This window comes from Ranitomeya variabilis, chromosome 1 (genome assembly GCF_051348905.1).
Source record: "Ranitomeya variabilis isolate aRanVar5 chromosome 1, aRanVar5.hap1, whole genome shotgun sequence".
In the NCBI taxonomy this organism is placed as follows: Eukaryota; Metazoa; Chordata; class Amphibia; order Anura; family Dendrobatidae; genus Ranitomeya; species Ranitomeya variabilis.
This window is the reverse complement of record NC_135232.1, coordinates 338,598,781-338,618,915: the sequence shown is the minus strand read 5'-3', so window position 1 is coordinate 338,618,915 and position 20,135 is coordinate 338,598,781. Positions and strand designations below refer to the sequence as shown.

Sequence of the window (20,135 nt, the reverse complement as noted above, 5' to 3'; positions counted from 1 at the left end):
CATTCAAAAGTGACCAAAACATCAGCCAGAAAGCATTGGTACTGGGATGTGGTGTGTAGCCCCACCTGCAGACCCACTCATTTGAGTGTGTCTTGATGATTGTCAATAATTTCCATCGGTTGTCTATTCCATTTGCACAACAGCATGTGAAATTAATTGTCAAACAGTGTTGCTTCCTAAGTGGACAGTTTGATTTCACAGAAGTTTGATTTACTTGGAGTCCTATTCTGTATGTGTTCCCTTTTTATTTTTTTGAATGTGTATATATTCTTGTAAGTGGGCGCTATTAAAGCACCACTCCAGCATTTATTTTTTTGATTCAGCACTTATGTAGTACCACAAATCTAAGTTCCCTGACCCTAGTAATATGCTTATCAGCCGCCATCTATAGCTCTTAATGACACTACTCTGGTCCCACTCGGCCAGCTTGTGACTGCAACTTTTCACTGATTCTAAATTGGAGTTAACGGTCAGAAGCTCTTAAGCCCCTTTCACACATCAGTTTTTTGTTTTTTTTGCCGTCAGTCACAATCCGTTGCAGATTGTGGAAAAACTGATGCGACGGAGCCGTCTTTTAGCCGGATCTGGCTAATTGGATCAGAGCATTCTCGGTTAAAAAAAGGAATCCATCGCTGTTCATTTTTTCGACGTACACAAAAAACATTCCTTTGGCGGCCGGAGACAACGGACAAACAATTTTTGACGGATCCGACGAACGACTGACGAAACGTGAGGCCATCCGTCGCTAATACAAGTCGATGAGAAAAAATGGATCCGGCGGCATCAGTTGCCGGATACGTGTTTGTTTTTTTTTTTTTTTTTTTTTGTTTTTTTTCTCCCAACATTCGACGGATTGCAACTGATGGCAAAAAACTGATGTATGAAAAGGGCCTTAATGCTAGTCTGAGAGTTTCGTTCTTGGTAGTGAATTCTGGATCGCCCAGAAAAGTGGAGCGATCCATTACGTCACAACCTGCACAAGACCGCCCGAAATTGCTGCAGTAACTGATGGTGCTCGTGAGTATATTACTAGGGGCAAGAGATGGCTTTTGGTTTATCTGACAGCCATCTAATGTGTGTGGCCAGCTAAAGAGCGTGTTAATCTGGAAGGTCAGGTGCTTTTGGTAAACCTTCTGGCAGCCCTATTGTTCACTTGTTGATTACTTGGACAGAGCATTGTATTAGGCTGGTTTCAGACTTGTGTTCCTGTGCGCTGCGGATGGCAGCATACTTCCTCCTTGCTTCCGTGACACTCCGCCTTCTGCTGGCTGTGTCCTGCGTTTCCCTGCGTACCCATCTATAACATTGGGTACGCAGGGACATGCACTGTATGCAGATGTATTCGCGTGCGGCGATTTTGAGGTATGCAGCGCCCGCACGGAAACGCAAAATTTTGTTTTTCCATGCGGTCGCCGCATGCAATAGGTACACAGGACGCAGAAGGCAGAGCTTCACGGAGGAAGTACGCTGTCATCCGGAGCGCACAGGAACGCAAGTCTGAAACCAGCCTTACCGAGAGGTGAATAGCTTTACTTGTCACTAAAGCATCTTTCTAGCAATTTGAATGGTTAGTCTTTGAGCTATATTCGTTATAGACGTTATGAATAAAATACATTCATGACACATTCTTTGACAAATATCTTGGTAATGAAAGAATGCTTCCAAATCAAGTCAGTTCTCATGCTTCGCACTGACGAGGGCCAACAGCCTGAAACACCGTGTCTGCGAATTGAGATACTGATTTGGCTTTTATCCTAAGTCATATTGTACGACTCGTTAAACTGTTTGTGACTTGTAGGATCGCTACTTCCAACAGGTGGCGCTATAGAGTTTAAGTCCTCTTTTTCCCAGAAGAGGCAATTTGCATATCCAAATCATAGTATTTTCTTTTTAAATGTACATCGTCTTTAGAAACTCTTTCTAAGAAAATAAAATGTTCTAGCCCTCTGCTAGACTTAACTTTTCAGTTCATCCTAGGGAACAGACACTCAGTGATCATTTATGTTTGATCTAAAATTTGAAGGTCTCAATGTTTTGATTTGTTTTGGTTGGTTTTTTTTGTTGTTTTTTTGCAATTCAGCTTCCCACCGTTGTGTGCAATTTGTGCAAGAAAGAAGGGCATCTAAAAAAGGACTGTCCAGAAGACTTTAAAAAAATCGAACTGGAACCCTTGCCACCGCTCTCTGCTAAATTCGGACAGCTTTTGGATCAAGTTTGTATCCAGTGTTATGGTGAGTGTTTAGTGAGTTGTAGTGAGTTGGAAGGATGTATTGCATGTTATATCTATATAGCTAGCATTGTGTGGATATTGAGCCCTTTGTGTTTGCTACTTGCAAGTTCTTGACTGGTCTTCCTCCCTTTCCCTTCCTTTAATTAGCTTCAGTATGTCACGTGATTCCCAGTCTTGGTGCAGATTTGAGTTTTCTTGTCTCCTACAGAAGACTGAGTCTAAAGCTGCTCTTATGTCTCTCAAAACGCAAACCCATCTGGCTATGCCCTGGCTAAACACCTAACCAGTAGAAGATTGCAGTGACTCATTGGATAATCCATTAACTCATCCAATCTCCGGAAGTTATATATCCATGTATTGGAAGTAACTTTCTGACTGGTGGGTATCCACCCAGGGCCGGCTCCAGGTTTTCATGGGCCCTGGGAGAAACAGTCCCGGTGGGCCCCTTTAACACATACCACAATTCGTAATGCACTGATACGGCAGAGAAATATAGGTATAGTACAATGCCAAAGATTTCACTTACTACTTACATTACATGAGTGATATCTATTGTACATTCTACATTAGCTCAGAAACCGGACAGTATAGTCCTCTATACAGAATAATGAGCCCCATATATTGCTCCAAACAGAATAAGCCCAATATTATGCTCCATACAGAATAATGAGCCTCATATAATGCTCCATACAGTATAATGGGCACCACAGAGTGCTCCATACAGAATGAGCTGCATATATTGCTCCATACGGAATTGACCCCATATAATGCTCCATACAGTATAGTGAGCCACATATAATTCTCCATACAGTATATGATGGGCCCCATCTATTGCTCCATATATAATGGGCCTCATATAATGCTCCATACAGTATATGATTGGCCCCATCTATTGCTCCATATATAATGGGCCTCATATAATGCTCCATACAGTATATGATTGGCCCCATACAGTATACCGAGTCCCATATGATGCTCCATACAGAATGGGCCCCCTATGATGCTCCATACAGAATGGGCCCCCTATGATGCTCCATACAGAATGGGCCCCCTATGATGCTCCATACAGAATGGGCCCCCTATGATGCTCCATACAGAATGGGCCCCATATGATGCTCCATACAGAATGGGCCCCATGTGATGCTCCAAAAATAATTGGCCCCATAAGATGCTCCATGTATAATGGGCCCCATATAATGTTCCATATAAAATTAATTAGTCCCATAAGATGCTTCATATATTATTGTCCCCATATACTGCTCCATATTGAATTGGCCCCATAAGATGCTCCATATTAAATTGGCCCCATATAATGCTCCCTATAGAATTGGCCCCATATAATGCTCCATATATGAGACCCTTCTGATGGTCCCCATATATTGCTCCTAATATTAAAAAAAAAAAAAAGCTCACCTCTCGTTGCTTGACTCTGCTCTGGACTCCTCACCGTCGGCGTCTTCCTGCTCTCTGTGCTGCGACTGCTCAGGCAGAGGGCGCGCACTGGTGACGTCATCGCGCCCTCTGACATGAACGTCAGTCAGAGGATGGAAGACGCTGCAGCGCTGGAACAGAGGGTTAAGTATCGCAAGTGCCAGGCCTGGAGCAGGCGGGGGGTCCACTCGTGGGGGCCGGCACCATAGCGCGCCAGTGTCCCTAACGGCAAATGGGCCCCCTGCCTGCTCAGGGCCCCGGCCCTTGCCTGGGTGCTGATGCTGGCCCTGGATCCACCCATTGGGACCTCCATCTGCTGAGCACGGTCTGATTTGCTATAGTGGCTGGACATGTGCCTCAGTGCCAATCATTCTCTGGTACTGCTAAATACAGCGCTTTGCTTTTTTACATCTGGTAGTCCCATAGAGAATAAATGGAGCAGTGAAATACATGTCCAGCCACTGTGCATTAAGACCAGAGCCCTATTCTGTTGAAGGTCCCAGTGGTTGGATACCCATTGACTAGAAAGATCGTTTCTAGCAATGGGACTAAACCTGCACATTTTATTTAAGGAATACATCTATATGTGGGTTATAGCTGTAAATATGTTGATGGAAGTTACTGAAATATCTTATTTATCTTATTTATCATTGGCCTATCTTGCACAGAGGATTTTTGTCCGACATCACTAGAAGACAAAGCCCGAGAACATATAAGATATGATCTGGAGGACTTCATCAAACGTGAATTTAAGGGTAAGTATATTGTATTGAACGCTGTTATGAGCACATAGCTTTACCAGTCACTTGCACTTTTTTCCCTATACTGACATGAATACTATGATTACGACTGACAGTTACCATCTCATTTTAGGAGCCAGGTTGAATTTGTTTGGGTCTTCGAAAAATGGGTTTGGCTTTAAACAGAGTGACTTGGATATCTGCATGACATTTGAGGGCCTTGAAACTGCAGAGGTAATTAATGTCGTCAGTAAAATACCGTGGTGTATGATGGGAACTGCAATGACACACCTTTCTTTGCAACTTTTTTTTTTCTTCTCTAGGAACTAGATTCCATAAAAACTATTGAAGAATTGGCAAGGCATCTTAGAAGACATCAAAGTAACCTTGAGTGTTTTGATATTGGCCTTACAACGGCATAATGTACACCATAATTCGGAGGAGCAAGTGGAGGAAAAATAATCACAAGATTTTTCTTTCCTCTAAGGTTTGAGGAACATTCTTCCGATTACCACAGCTAAAGTACCAATTGTAAAGTTCTACCACGCAAGAAGCGGACTTGAAGGAGACATCAGTTTATATAACACACTGGTAACTATATGTAATTGATGTTAATGAAGATTGTACTCCAGACACAATAGGAACTCAATCCTATTTCTAATATTGGGCTATGGTCACACGATCTGTATTTATCACCCACTCCTAGTTTTGGCTTCCAAATACTTAAGTGGTGACTTGTTTCTATTATACTTTTTCCTCCAATTGTTCCATTCCTGGTTTTGGCTTATAAATGCTGATGTATAATATGCAGTGTGACCATAGCCTAAAGCTCACTCTTGTCCAATTTACTAGATTGCAGCATTTTAGCTAAACATTTCTAAGCGGTTACCAATACATTTAGGATTTGGAAGGAGAAATATGCAAAAGAGTTAGCAGAAAATCAGCGGAGTTCAGTGTCTGACTTGTTCTTTCCAAAAGGTTGTGTGGGGTTTTTTCCTTCCTTATTGCAGTGTATTTTGGGGTACTGTAAAGGTACCGTTACACTAAGCAACTTACCAGCGATCGCGACCAGCGACGTGATCGCTGGTAAGTTGCTGTGTGGTCGCTGGGGAGCTGTCACACAGACAGCTCTCTCCAGCGACCAAGCGACTTCGGCATCGCTGAAACTGTCTTCAGCGATGCCGAAGTCCCCATGTAAAAAAAACAAAAAAAACACTACATACGCACCTTCTGTCGTCCTTCATGTCCCTCGGCGCTTGCCGCACTGACTGTGTCTCAGCGCCGGCCGGCCGTAACAGCGGTGCCCAGCGGTGAACCGCTGTTACTGCAGGTTCACCGCTGGGCTCTGCTTTACGGCCGGACGGCGCTGAGACAGTCAGTACGGCAAGCTCCAGGGGACGTGACGGACAACAGACTGTGAGTATGTAGTGTTTTTTTTTTACTTATCGGGTTTCTAAGCGCGGCCCTGCGCTTAGTAACCCGATGTTTACCATGGATACCAGTGAAGACATCGCTGGATCGGCGTCACACACGGCGATCCAGCGGTGTCAGCGGGAGAGTTGCGACGAAAGAAAGTTCGTCCACTCTCCCTGCAACCAGCGATATCCCAGCAGGATCCAGATCGCTGCTGCGTGCCAAACATAGCGATATCGCTATGCAGGACGCTGCAACGTCACGGATCGCTGGCGATATCGCCTAGTGTGACGGTACCTTAACACCCTTTGCATGTTTGCCTCAACGCTTGGTGCTTTATAAATAAACCCTATATGAAAACCAGCTAAACACTTTATCCCTTCATTGGGGACACAAGAAACCATGGGTATATGCTAGTTGGCTCCTCAGTAGTATATACCCACCAATCGGAGCCAAGCCCATCAGTTTTGGCTTAATGTCAGTAGGAGGTGGACGCAAGGCTGCTCTTGGCCAGATTTCTACTTTTAGTTTTGTGGTGTTTTATTTTCTTTTTTTGCAGAAACAGCTTATTTGGGCGACAGAGTGTAATTAATCACTCTGATTTCCCCCTAGCTGTTGCGTCACTACTGTACCCTATTGTCTACCAGGCAGGACCCTGTCCCACCTAGTGTAACATGTCAAGAGTGTTCAGGGCATCCGCACAGAGGGACAGGCAAGACTGGTCCTTGCCTACATTCCCCGGCCATGTGCACCCCAATAGCCAGAGATGCAGGGTGGGTAGCTGGTACCTTCCAGCCCCCCGACAGACAACTATCGGAATGCCTGATTACAGACTTCCCACTGTGCTGCGAAGATTGGTGCCGGGGCCTTCAGAAGATGTATCACGCTCCATAAGTCCTGGGGATAAAAAGGTAGAAGGGGAGCTCCCTGTGTTTAAAAAAAAAAAAAAAAAAAAAAAATTTGCTGGTAAATGCAGAGGTGGCGTTTCCCTGTCTCCTTACTGTGAAGCGGAGCTTGAGTTTCTGGGGTCATGGGTATATTGCTGGGGTCCCTTTTTTTTTTTTTCCTTGACTTTATATCCCAGGTGCGGCTCCATGCTGTCCTGCTGCTCTTCAGTGGCTGGGTTTCTAAATGTAGTCCCCGGCTCAGTTCAGGGTCTTCTCCTATGGCGGGAACTCGCCCTCGCTATCTCAGCCAGTCGAGTGCCTTTTTTATCTAATGCGTGAACACTGCATGCTCCTTTTAATGATGCCCCCTCCTCGTCGCAGTCGGTCTTCCGTTGATGCCAGCATTACACCCAGAGCTGCCACCTGGAATTTCAGGGCCCCATACTGGCAATTTTTTCATGCCCCCTTGAGATTCTGTCCAGGTGCCACTCCAGCCCTGCCTCCACCCATCGAACTTTCCACAGTTCCACCACCCACTACTGGAAATCCACTTCTGCACCACGTCCTCTCCAATCGCACATTAACCGTTCCCATCACTGAATCACATACATGGCCATCAGCCGTTTTGACAAAAAAACTTTTTCACCCTCCACCATGACATGGTAGACTCCTTTGACCTGGCCATACTCTACTCTAACCTAGTAAACATGTTAAAATATCTTGTATTCTTTAGCTAGATTTTTATTTATTTTTAAAATGACTAATGCCATATACAAGGGACAAATACTGCCACATCATGCCCAGACCACATATTACCATCATATAATGAACGAATATTACAATACTCATCATTCATAAAAAAAATACTATTACCATAAGTGCCACTATACCCGGAGCTCTGTACATAGTATACTATGTCCATGTACAGGTAATGCAGTGATCAGTGACATTACACATGGGAGCTCTGTATAGTGTCAGTGTATAGTATTAGTTTAAAGGTAATACACTGACTCACCAGTGACACCTCTAGTGGAAGTTTTTTATCCAGCACACCCTGCATCACCTCTTCCAGCCATCTCTGCAGAAAATAAGTTATGTAGAGCAGCGCTTCCAGATAACATTACTTCATTTTTTTCCCAACTTCACTACAGCAGATGACGAAAAAAAGGCTACCAAGTCACCCTGCACAGTACCAGCACCCCCTCCTCATTAAAAACCGTATCCTCAAATAAAAAGTATCACTGCAGTAAAAATATCCCTTAAGCCCCTGCAGTAATGGCATCCCCCATCCTGGCCCCATATGTTCTGCCGCATGTGATGTCCCATCCTGCCGCATGTCACATGATGCAGGATGGCCATGCGTCCTATGTTGCTGCCCAATGTGCATACATATTGCAGCTTGCCGCTTTTATTAAAAAAAAACCAAACCTTTGTTTACCTTGCTGCTGTCCAGAGGTGGCGTCTCCTCATCCATTTGAAATAAGAACAATGGGAATAGGGGAATGTGTAAGTGGGTTAAGAGCTGGCTCAGGGATAGGAAACAAAGGGTGGTTATTAATGGAGCACACTCGGATTGGGTCGCGGTTAGCAGTGGGGTACCGCAGGGGTCAGTATTAGGCCCACCTCTTTAAACATATTTATTAATGATCTTGTAGGGGGCATACAGAGTAAAATTTCAATATTTGCAGATGACACTGAACTCTGCAGGGTAATCAATACTGAGGAGGACAATTTTATATTACAGGATGATTTATGTAATCTAGAAGTTTCGGCTGATAAATGGCAAATGAGCTTTAATGGGGATAAATGTAAGGTCATGCACTTGGGTAGAGCAAATAAGATGTATAATTATGTGCTTAATTGTATAACACTGGGCAAAACTGTTACTGAAAGACCTGGGTGGACGACAAACTCACATTTGGTGGCCAGTGTCTGGCAGCTGCTGCAAAGGCAAATAAAATAATGGAATGCATTAAGAGACATGGATGAACTAGAGCGGATGCAGAGAAGAGCGACCAAGGTTATTAGAGGAATGGGGGGTCTGCAATACCAGGATAGATTACACTTGGGGCTATTTAGTTTGGAAAAACAAAGGCTAAGGGGTGATTATATTACAATGTATAAATACATGAGGGGACGGTAAAAAGACCTTTCTAATCTCTTTACTTAGGCCTCTTTCACACTTCCGTCTTTTAGCTCCCGTCGAAATCCGTTGTTTTTTGAAAAAAACTGGATCCTGTTTTTCTCCTACGTATCATTGGGGGACACAGGACGAATGGGTGTTATGCTGCTGCCACCAGGAGGACACTAAGTTAAACACACACAAAAGATTAACTCCTCCCCTGCAGTATACACCCACAGGCTGGACAATCCAGAGCCAGTTCTTACTTAGTGTCTCAGGAGGCACTTGGGTCCTCAGGACCCCACCAATTTTTGTTTTTAATGGAAGGGAGCGACAGGCAAATTTTCAGCTCTGATCTCTCCCGCACCAACAACGGGCAAGTACATGGAGCGTTCCTCCTGTATCCTTTCCCGCGACGATGGATGCCAGCCCTGGCTCACTTTCCAGTGTGGCGACGGTTCCTTAGCGTTCCGATCTCCCTCCCTCCCTGTCAGGCGACCACGGGGACTAATCATCCACCTAAGTTTCCTGGAGCCAGGGCACAGCCGGACAGAATGCCATGGCGTCCGTGCAGCCGCCCACTGCATCACCACTGAACATAGCGGATGTTGCACGGCGGCAGAAGCTCTCCACCCTCTCCCTACTAAGGTGAAGGTGGATGGAGCATCGGCCCCATCGCACAAGGTAAGTGCGGGGGCCGACCAGCTGACAGGGGACCGCCCGTTCAGGGATCCCTTATCCTCTTTCTAATGCGGCGCTGCAGCCGCGGGGCAGCTTTATAATGGAGGCATGGCGGGCAATCCGGCGCTCTGTTAGGGCGGTGGCACAGTTTACCGGCCCTGGGCCGGACTCCAACACGGACAATCAGACTCCCTCCCTCATACAGCAGGATGGTGGTGGCAATGGCAGCGTTCCGACGCGCATAGCAGGGAATCCACCGCCCGCCCACGACACGCCCCCCTCCCTCTCTCTCTCTGGGCGCTTCTCGTTCCCGAGAAGCGCCCTTCTCACATCTCGGCGGCCATCTTGGACCAGGAAGTGCGCTGGCGGCTCTGCAGCACCACAGCGCACAGGACTTCAGGATCTCCCTGCCAAGCACCGCAGAACTTGGTGAGACGCACTCAGTAGGATTGTCTCTTCCCCTGCCAGTACGCTCACTTTATGGCAAAGATGTCACAGTCTAAGCAAAAACGGACTGGAAAGACCCACTCTGTTATTTTTGCTGTGTGCACCTCCTGCAAGGTATCTCTGCCCCGAGGTCACACTACCCCGCTGTGCTCCGCCTGCGAAATGTCTGCGGCACAGGATACTCCGGCCTCTGACCCGGAATGTAGTGAGCCTAGTACCCCCGCATGGGCGTCCTCCCTTGCTCGATCTGTGGCATCCTTGGAAAGGACGATACAGTCCCTCCGTGACCCGTCCCTTACCCAGGGCGCTTCCACGGATGATGTAACGCGGCCTAAAAACCCCTCTCGGCCTAGAGGTCGTACCGTTTCCAGAAGCCCTCTCTCATCTAGAAAGAAGTCCAGGGTAATATCTCCGGTCCGTGATCAGCCCTCCGGCTCAGAGAGCGAAGTCTCTCGTCACTCATCCCCAGCTCATAGCAGGGAATCCTTTCTGGACGACGCATCCAGCGTGTCCTGTTCCCCAGAGTATCGTCACGACCAAGAGACCCTAGATTCTCTCATAGACTCGGTAAGTCAGACGCTACAGTTAGAGGAGGAAACCCCGTCCAAGGCGGTTCATCCCGTGTCATTCGGGCGAACCACAAAGGCTCATAGATTTTTTCCTACGCATCCTCAATTCAAGGACATTGTCGATCTCCACAGAGTCCGTCCGGATAAACGCTTCTCAGGTCAGAAGGCTATGCAATTGAAGTATCCGTTTGCTCAGGACCTTGCTAAGGAGTGGTCTCAGTCACCCTCCGTGGACCCGCCAGTGTCGCGGCTAGCCACCAAGGCGGTTCTATCCTCCTCCGAGGGCGCGTCCATCAAGCATCCCACTGATAGACAAATTGACCAGATGGCTCGCTCGGCTTTTGAAGCTTCCTCGGCTTCTCTTCCCTTCTTTTGCCGCCACATGGGTTGCAAAAACCATGACCCATTGGGCCGAGTCTTTAGCCTCTACAGCACTACACGCCGACTTACCCCCCGAGGTTTCACACCTGGCCACTCAGATTGCCAGAGCGGGGGACTTTGTAGTTTCCGCATCCTTAGACGCGGCCAACTGTGCCTCACAGGCAGCGGCCAATGCTGTCACGATCCGCAGATCCCTTTGGCTCAGGGACTGGAAAGCGGACTCGGGATCCAAAAAATCTCTCACGTCCCTTCCATACCAGGGCGAACGCCTTTTTGGGGACAAACTAGATAAAATAATCGCAGACTCCACAGGGGGAAAGAGCAAATTCCTTCCCCAGCAACGGACCTTTCGCCCCTTTCGCAACCAACAGGGCCGAGGCCGATATTTCCGTTTCGGCTCAAATTGGTCCAATCCTCCCTCCGCGCCACCCGGCGCCGGGAGAGGTCAGCGCAAGGACAGAACCTCCCAGCCATCTTACAAACCTTCTCCCTCTTGGAGAGGCAGACCCAGACAACAGGGGTCCAGGGGGCCCAGACCTAACAGGTCTCCACCTCAATGACTCTTGGCAGACGCAAAAGGACACCGACAGAGTTGGCGGCCGCCTACTCTTCTTTCGGGACGCGTGGCTCTCGGTAGTTCCCGACCGATGGGTCCGCGAACTGGTATCCTTCGGTTACAAGATAGTTTGTCTCTCTTCCCCCATCTCGTTTCTTCCAGTCCCCTCCTCCCAGAGCAAGGGTCCGTCAGTATTTTCAGGCCATAAGATCGCTATGGGAAGACGGGGTCATCATCCCGGTACCTCAGAACGAGAGGTACCAAGGTTTCTATTCCAATCTTTTCATTGTACCAAAGAAGGACGGCTCAGTACGTCCAATATTGGACCTCAAGCTCCTCAACAAGTACGTCCGTGTACGTCAATTCCGTATGGAGTCCCTCCGCTCGGTAATTGCCTCTCTGGAAGAGGGCGAGTTCCTTGCATCTCTAGATGTTCAAGACGCTTACTTGCACATTCCCATCCTACCGTCTCATCAGCGCTTCCTCCGCTTCGCGGTCCAGGGGCACCATTTTCAGTTTGTCGCCCTACCTTTCGGGCTGGCCACTGCTCCTCGGGTGTTCACCAAGGTCATGGCAGCTGCCGTGGCCATTCTACATGCTCGAGGCATAGTGGTGTTGCCCTACTTGGACGACATCCTCATAAAAGGCCCCTCTTTCCGGTCCTGTTCAGAAGCGGTAGACGTCACTATAAATACCTTTTTGCGCCTGGGCTGGAAAATCAATTTCAAAAAATCTTCCCCAGTCCCGGCCCAAACCATATCCTACCTGGGAATGATCTTAGACTCCTCTCAGGGTCTAGTACTTTTGCCTCCGGAAAAGGTATCCACTCTTCAGAGAGAAGTCCGGAAGCTTACTCAACCTCGCTCACTCCCTACGCTTCTCCATGAGGGTACTCGGCAGGATGGTGGCGGCAATGGAGGCAGTGCCCTTTGCGGTTTTTCACCTCCGTCCCTTACAACACGCCATTCTGGCAGTATGGGACAGGAATCCCGCCTCGCTCGACCGCCGTCTCCTTCTCTCTCGCCCAATCAGACAGTCCCTCAGGTGGTGGACCAAGAGGTCCTCCCTGACTCGGGGGAAGTCTTTCCTTCCGGTGCACTGGCTGGTTGTCACAACGGACGCCAGTCTCTTCGGCTGGGGTGCAGTGTTCCAGCGCCACTCGACTCAGGGTCGCTGGTCTCCGCAGGAGTCCCAGCTGCCCATCAATATCCTAGAGATTCGGGCAATCAGACTGGCTCTCCATCATTTTCAGCCGTTCCTCTCCGGCCGTGCGGTCAGAGTCCAGTCCGACAACGCCACTGCGGTAGCCTACATCAACCGCCAAGGGGGCACTCGCAGCAAGGCGGCCATGGTCGAGGTGACGCTAATTCTCCGCTGGGCCGAGACACATCATTCCATACTCTCAGCAGTTTTTATCCCAGGCGTGGAAAACTGGGAAGCGGACTTTCTCAGTCGCCACAGCCTCGATCCCGGAGAGTGGTCTCTCCATCCCGCAATCTTTCACCAGATATGCTCTCGATGGGGGACCCCGGACGTGGACCTAATGGCATCTCGCCTCAATTGCCAGGTTCCCGTCTTCATGGCCAGGTCTCACGACCCCTCAGCCTTCGGAGCCGACGCTCTCGTCCTCTCATGGCAGGGTTTCAGACTCCCATACATCTTTCCCCCAATTCCTCTTCTGACAAAGGTGATCAGGAAGATCAAGGCAGAACGGATCCCAGTACTTCTCATCGCTCCGGACTGGCCGCGCAGGACATGGTATGCCGAGATGGTTCAACTGGTCTCAGACGTACCTTGGAGGCTGCCGAGTCGCGCAGACCTCCTGTCTCAAGGGCCCATTTACCACCCGAACTCAGAGGCCCTGTGTTTAACGGTGTGGCCGTTGAGTCCTGGGTACTGAGGCAGAAGGGGTTGCCCCAGACGGTGATATCTACCATGCTCCGCGCACGCAAGCCTTCTTCTATGCGCATCTACCACCGCGCCTGGAAGGCATACTTCGCCTGGTGCAGGAAGCGGGGACGTTTCCCCCTCCGTTTTTCTATCCCTCACATTTTGGAATTCCTCCAATCAGGCGTAGACTTGGGTCTTGCTCTCAGCTCTCTTAAGGGCCAAATTTCTGCTCTCTCGGTTCTTTTTCAGAGAAAGATTGCAAACAGATTGCAGGTCAGGACCTTCATCCAGGGTGTTTCTCATATGGCTCCGCCTTACAAGATGCCCTTGGAACCATGGGACCTGAACCTAGTTCTCTGTGCTCTTCAAGAGCCCCCCTTTGAGCCCTTGCATGAAGTGTCTTTGCTGTTCTTGTCTTGGAAGATTGCCTTCCTCGTGGCTGTCACGTCTATTAGACGTGTCTCTGAGCTGGCAGCTCTGTCGTGCCGACCTCCTTTCCTTGTGTTCCACCAGGACAAGGTGGTTCTGCGGACATGTCCGACTTTTCTTCCGAAGGTCGTTTCCTCCTTCCATCTTAATGAGGAGATTGTCCTTCCCTCACTGTGCCCTGCTCCTTCCCACCGCACGGAAAGGGCGCTCCACACTCTGGACTTAGTGAGGGGTCTCAGACGTTACGTCTCCAGGACTGCGTCTCTCCGTAGGTCAGACGCCTTGTTCGTTCTTCCGAAGGGGCCACGGAAGGGACTACCCGCTTCCAAGGCCTCCATTGCCAAGTGGATTCGTTCCGCCATCCAAGAGTCCTACCGTGTCAAGGGTCACGCCGCACCTCCGGGGATCAAGGCTCATTCTACCCGGTCAGTCGGCGCGTCCTGGGCCATCCGGCACCAGGCATCGGCGGCACAGGTCTGCAAGGCTGCTACATGGTCCAGTCTACATACGTTCACGAAGCACTACCAGGTGCACTTTCAGGCTTCGGCAGACGCTTCCGTCGGTAGGCGAATCCTACAAGCGGCTGTGTCTCATCTGTAGTTTGTAGGCTCGCTCAGCATTTATAACTTCTGGTGACCCACCCAGGGACTGCTTTGGGACGTCCCATTCGTCCTGTGTCCCCCAATGATACGTAGGAGAAAAGGAGATTTTTGTGTACTCACCGTAAAATCTTTTTCTCCGAGTCATCATTGGGGGACACAGCACCCTCCCTGTTAGCCTAGTTGGCTCAATTGTTCTTTTCAGTCTGTGTTTTGACTATGACATGTTTTCTGTTTGTTAACTGGCTTACTCCTACTGCTTTGTTACCGAACTGGCTCTGGATTGTCCAGCCTGTGGGTGTATACTGCAGGGGAGGAGTTAATCTTTTGTGTGTGTTTAACTTAGTGTCCTCCTGGTGGCAGCAGCATAACACCCATTCGTCCTGTGTCCCCCAATGATGACTCGGAGAAAGATTTTACGGTGAGTACACAAAAATCTCCTTTTTCCCATAGACTTGTATTAGCGATGGATTGTGACGGATGGCCATCCGTTTCATCCGTCGTGCACTGGATCTGTCGTAAAATTGCTGTCCGTCGGGTGGAGAAAGCGTTCAGAGGAAACGTTGGAAAATCGCTCAGCGACGGATCCTGCGCTGCCTGTCGTTGGCTATAATGCAAGCCTATGGACGCAGGATCCGTCGCTGACTGTGAAAAGCAGGAATCAAGCAAAGGGTTCCGTCTTTTGAAACTGAGCATGCGTGGAAAAATTTCCAGTCAGGAAAATTATCTCTCGCTTGCTCTTTTTACTATTGATGCTGCCTATGCAGCATCAATAGTAACAAGATAAAATGTTAAAAAAAAAATCGCAATATTCTTACCTTCTGGCGTCCCGCGCAGAGTTACTTATGCTCCCGTTCCCAGTAATGCATTGCAAAATGACCTGATAACTTCGCGATCTCGAGAGACCGCGACGTCATCAGAGGTCGTTGCACGCAAGCATTACTGGGAACGCAAGCTGCCGCGAGCATCGGTAACGCTGTGCGGGACGCCGGAAGGTAAGAATATTGCATTTTTTTAAAAAAAAAAAAATTTAAAACCTGGGTTGTGTCTGCGTCTTCGCAGCGGACGCATACACAACGGGTGCACACATAGCCTCGACGTGTCCGTCAGAAAAAACGGGCCCAGTGCACCCGTGTTTTACAATCTGCACAGGATCCATCATTTCAACATTTTGACGGATCCTGTGCAGATTGTAAAAACGGAAGTGTGAAAGAGGCCTTAGACCTGAGACGGGGACAAGGGGGCATCCTCTACGTCTGGAGGAAAGAAGGTTTTATCAGAACACACGGATTCTTTACTGTAAGAGCAGTGAGACTATGGAACTCTCTGCCGTATGATGTTGTAATGAGTGATTCATTACTTAAATTTGAGGGGCAAACTCAAGGCAAGGTATACATAGATAGTTCAGTAAATTTATAGAAAAGACAATGTATTCTAAATCAAAATATCATATGTACCCCAATATGGACATTGTAACGGACGAATCTGAGATTATACACAAGAAACAAGAACAAAAAACCGAACTCATGCCCAAATAATCATATTAAATAAAATTTATTTGTGAAAAAATACACCATATGGTAGGGGGAAAAAAGAAACCAAAAGGGGGGCGCTATACCAAGGAGACAGAGCCATATGGTAAACAGGGTTCTGGAGAGGTTACATGGTAATACAATAAAAATTAGATAAATAGATAAATGTATGTCACCAAACACAGAACTAAGACAAAAATAATGGAATATACACACAAAATTGGATAAATATGGTGGTAAAATATGTGCAGAAATACACTTTTACAGATTGAGTTGCAAATGCAGCCACCAAAAAATTGTATAGCCTAACATGTGCTCCAAAGCTAAGGTGCATATAATAATTACTAGATACAATAATGAATGTATGTATATACTTATACCAGAGTAGGATGCAAAAGTGCGGCCAGTATACCAATATAGGGTGCAAAAATTGCAGCCAGTATACACCGAAAAAAAATAGTAATATGTGCAGATACCTGCTAAATAATATTTAGGCAGTATAACAGAAGTCACCAAGGTTAAATCCTATACCATAGTGTAATGTGTAATAATGCCTAAGAGCAGAGATTACCTGCAGAGCTACCGTCTCCTGGATGTGCCCGTCCCGACGCGCTTTTCGGCGTCAGCCTTCGTCAGGGGGTGACTAAGCAATGTTGGGCTATACAATTTTTTTTTGGTGGCTGCATTTGCAACTCAATCTGTAAAAGTGTATTTCTGCACATATTTTACCACCATATTTATCCAATTTTGTGTGTATATTCCATTATTTTCGTCTTAGTTCTGTGTTTGGTCACATACATTTATGTATTTATCTAATTTTTATTGTATTACCATGTAACCTCTCCAGAACTGTTTACCATATTGCTCTGTCTCCTTGGTATAGCGCCCCCTTTTTTGGTTTCTTTTTTCCCCCTACCATATGGTGTGTTTTTTCACAAATAAATTCTATTTAATATGATTATTTGGGCATGAGTTCGTTTTTTTGTTCTTGTTTCTTAAATTTGAGGGGACTGGATGCCTTTCTTGAAAAGTATAATGTTACAGGTTATATATACTAAATTCCTTTTATAGGGTGTTGATACAGGGAACTAGTCTGATTGCCGTATGTGGAGTCGGGAAGGAATGTATTTATTTATTTTTCCCCAATGTGGAGCTTGGTGTTTGACGCACATGTTTTTTTGTTTTGTTTTGTTTTTGTTTTTTTTTTGCCTTCCTCTGGATCAACATGTTAGGCTATGGGTTGCACTAGATGGGCTGTCTTCCTTCAACCTTAAATACTATTACTATGTTACTATGTAACCCTTGTAATCACCTTGGATAATCTATTTGCTAGAATCTTAGCCAGCAGTTTACTGTCGGTTTGGAGGAGGGAGATGGGCCTATAAGAATCAGGCAGGGATGGATCCTTTCCAGGTTTCAAGATCAAAACCACCACCGCCTCTTTCATAGATTCCGGGAGGTTACCAATTCTAATACTTCAAAAACTTAAATATTGCTTCCAAATTTACTGGCAGTTTTTCAAGAATTCCCCTGGTAACCCATCTGAGCCTGGGGCCTTCTCATTTTGGGACCCTGGAATGGCCTCCTCCGAATTCCTCAAGTTCAGTTGGTTTGTCTAGTATATCCCTCTCTAGCAACCATTCTATTACCACAATTATATCTAAAGTTAATTCTTCTGAACTAGTGACGCTTCTAGAAAAATAAATACTTGAAAAGTAGTTGTGCAGAGTGTGGAGAATATCTCCATCCTCCGTAACCACAACCATAGTGTCAGATTAGTCTAGAAATGTACGAGGACCCATTTTAAGCTTTAACAATAGTTGCTTACAAGTGGCCCGCACTTTCACCCTCCGTAAAATGTTTGTTTTGCAAAAAAAAAAAAACGTTTTTGTGCACCTAGTCTCAATAGGTGATTTTTTTTTTTCATTAGTTTTAGAGATTCTTTCATATTTTCCACAGTGCTAGCTGAGGGGGTTTGATATAAATTCTGATTCTGCTAGCCCGTCCTGCTCTTGTAACTTTTGGATGTTTTCTCGTTTTAGTTTTCCATTTACTAATTTCACCAATATAGAGCCCTCTAACAAATGCTTTCATAGCATCACATGCTGCTATTCTCCAAAGTGGAGTTCATATTAATGTTAAAGTATTCCCGCAATCTGTCATGTAGAGAACCCCCAATAGTCTGAATCCAAAATGGGTTTAACCGCCTTATGTTCTTGGTGACCAAGCCTTCCATGCCCAACCTCTGTTGTACCCTTATAGGGCAATGATCTGACAGTAATTGGTAAATTTTCAACCTCCTTTACCAGAGACACAATACTCACATTTCCAACCGCCAAGTCAATTCTGGATAACAAATGGTAAGATGTTAACAAGAGTATTGTTTGATATTGTGGTGCTTAGTGCGCCAAATATCTATCAACTCCAGCTCTGACAGTACTCTGGATAGAGAGGTCTGTGAGGCTGACTCAGAGATATGGTTCCTGTATGAAATTTATCCCAGTACAGGTGTAAAATACATATTGAAATCCCCCATCCTGAGCAAAGGCACGTGTGGAGGAGAGTGAGGTTGTTTTTTTCAGCACCTCACCAGAGTAAGGTGGAGGGATATAAATGGCTACTACAAGGATTGGGGTGTTGTGCATAGTACAAAATATATAGAGACAAAGCCACTTTCTGAGTCTACCATGACTTTGATGCACGTGAACGGGATGGCCCTATGAACCAAAAGACTCCCTCCTCTTGAGTGCATGCTATAGACCTAATGATATCCAAATGACATCCATGACCTATGCAACAGATGCGTCTTTTCCTTCACCATATGTGTTTCCATTAAGCATAGTATTGCTGGTTGGTAAGTGTGCAACCATGAAAATATTGTGCATCTCTTGGATGAGTCACCCAGTCCTGACATTCCACGCTGTAAAATTTTACGTTTTTGGACAAAAAGCTAAGTGGCATATAGTATCACTGTTGTTTGCACTTAGAGAGAGCACACTGGAAGGTAGCTGGTCATGCATACAGTAGTTCCCTAACCCAACTACATATAAAAAGCTAACGCATATAAGCAACTTACCGTATATACTCGAGTATAAGCCAAGAATTTCAGGCCTTTTTTTTTTTTTTTTAGGCTGAAATTGCCCCTCTCGGCTTATACTCGAGTCATAATCAGGGGTTGTCAGGGGAGGGGGAGCAGCAGCTGTCTAATACTCACCTGCTCCCATAGGGGTGGAGCTGCATATTCATTACTGTAATGAGCGGTACCATGTACCGCTCAATACAGGAAGAATCTGCCACCACCGGAGAACCAGGGACTGCACCGTGCCAGGAGCATGTGAGTATAATGCAGTGCGTGATATTCACCTGTCCCCTATTCCAGCGACGGCCACCGCTGCCTTTTTCCCCGTCCTCAGCAGTGACGCTCAGGTCAGAGGGCGCGGTGACGCGATTAGTGTGCGCGCCGCCCTCTGCCTAAACGTCAGTGCAGAGGACGGGAAGACACAGCGGCGGCCGTCAGTGGAACGGGGGACAGGTGAATATAGCAAGTGCCGGGGGCCTGAGAGGTGAGCATGTCACTTTTTTTTTTTTTTTTCTCGGCTTATACTCGGGTCGGCTTATACTCGAGTATATACGGTAATAGCCATTCCTCTTCTAATAAGAGGATTGAGGCTCTATGTTCCTGGCATTGACGGGCTGCCACCATCCATTTGAATTCCAGCCACTCTGCTTATCTAAACAGGTATTAAGTAGCTCCCTGCCACAGAACAGACTGACATAAATCGAAAAATATTATATGCAGGGAAGGGGTAAAAAAGAAACCACAACCATCCTCGTGTCCGGATCATACAGCTTTCATGGGCGCCTGTTCCGTAGGTCTTTTTCGTTATTGTCCAGCCACACCAAAGCATCATGCAGGGTCTCAAAGATGTGCATCTCTTTTGCACCTACTCAGTTTAGAAGGATAAAGCATGGAGTAGGGCACTTGATTGTGTTTTTTTCTATCAAAAAACTTTGCTCGCTATTTTGTTTCTGCAGAAAAATCTGAGTAAATGGAAGTTTTATATCCATTAATAGAGAGATCTTTAAGTTCCCTGGCTTTATTTAGAAAACCATCTTTCATGGTAGTGCAGCATGCGGCTAATGACTGGACGTGGGGGAGCACCTGGTTCAAGGGGACTGCTGGGGACCCTGTGCGCTCGTTCAGTTGCAAAAAAACTGACGAGTGCCT

The 20,135-nt window shown here is 46.9% G+C and overlaps 1 protein-coding gene across 1 annotated transcript in view; it reads left to right on the top strand.

The window, feature by feature from the left end:
- TUT7 (terminal uridylyl transferase 7) overlaps positions 1–20,135 on the top strand; it is a 115,706-nt gene that overhangs the window by 62,743 nt on the left and 32,828 nt on the right. The window contains exons 14-18 of the mRNA XM_077299541.1: positions 2,081–2,231; positions 4,330–4,416; positions 4,535–4,635; positions 4,725–4,782; positions 4,889–4,992. Coding sequence (XP_077155656.1) covers positions 2,081–2,231; positions 4,330–4,416; positions 4,535–4,635; positions 4,725–4,782; positions 4,889–4,992 — 501 coding nt within the window. The remainder of the gene's footprint in view (positions 1–2,080; positions 2,232–4,329; positions 4,417–4,534; positions 4,636–4,724; positions 4,783–4,888; positions 4,993–20,135) is intronic.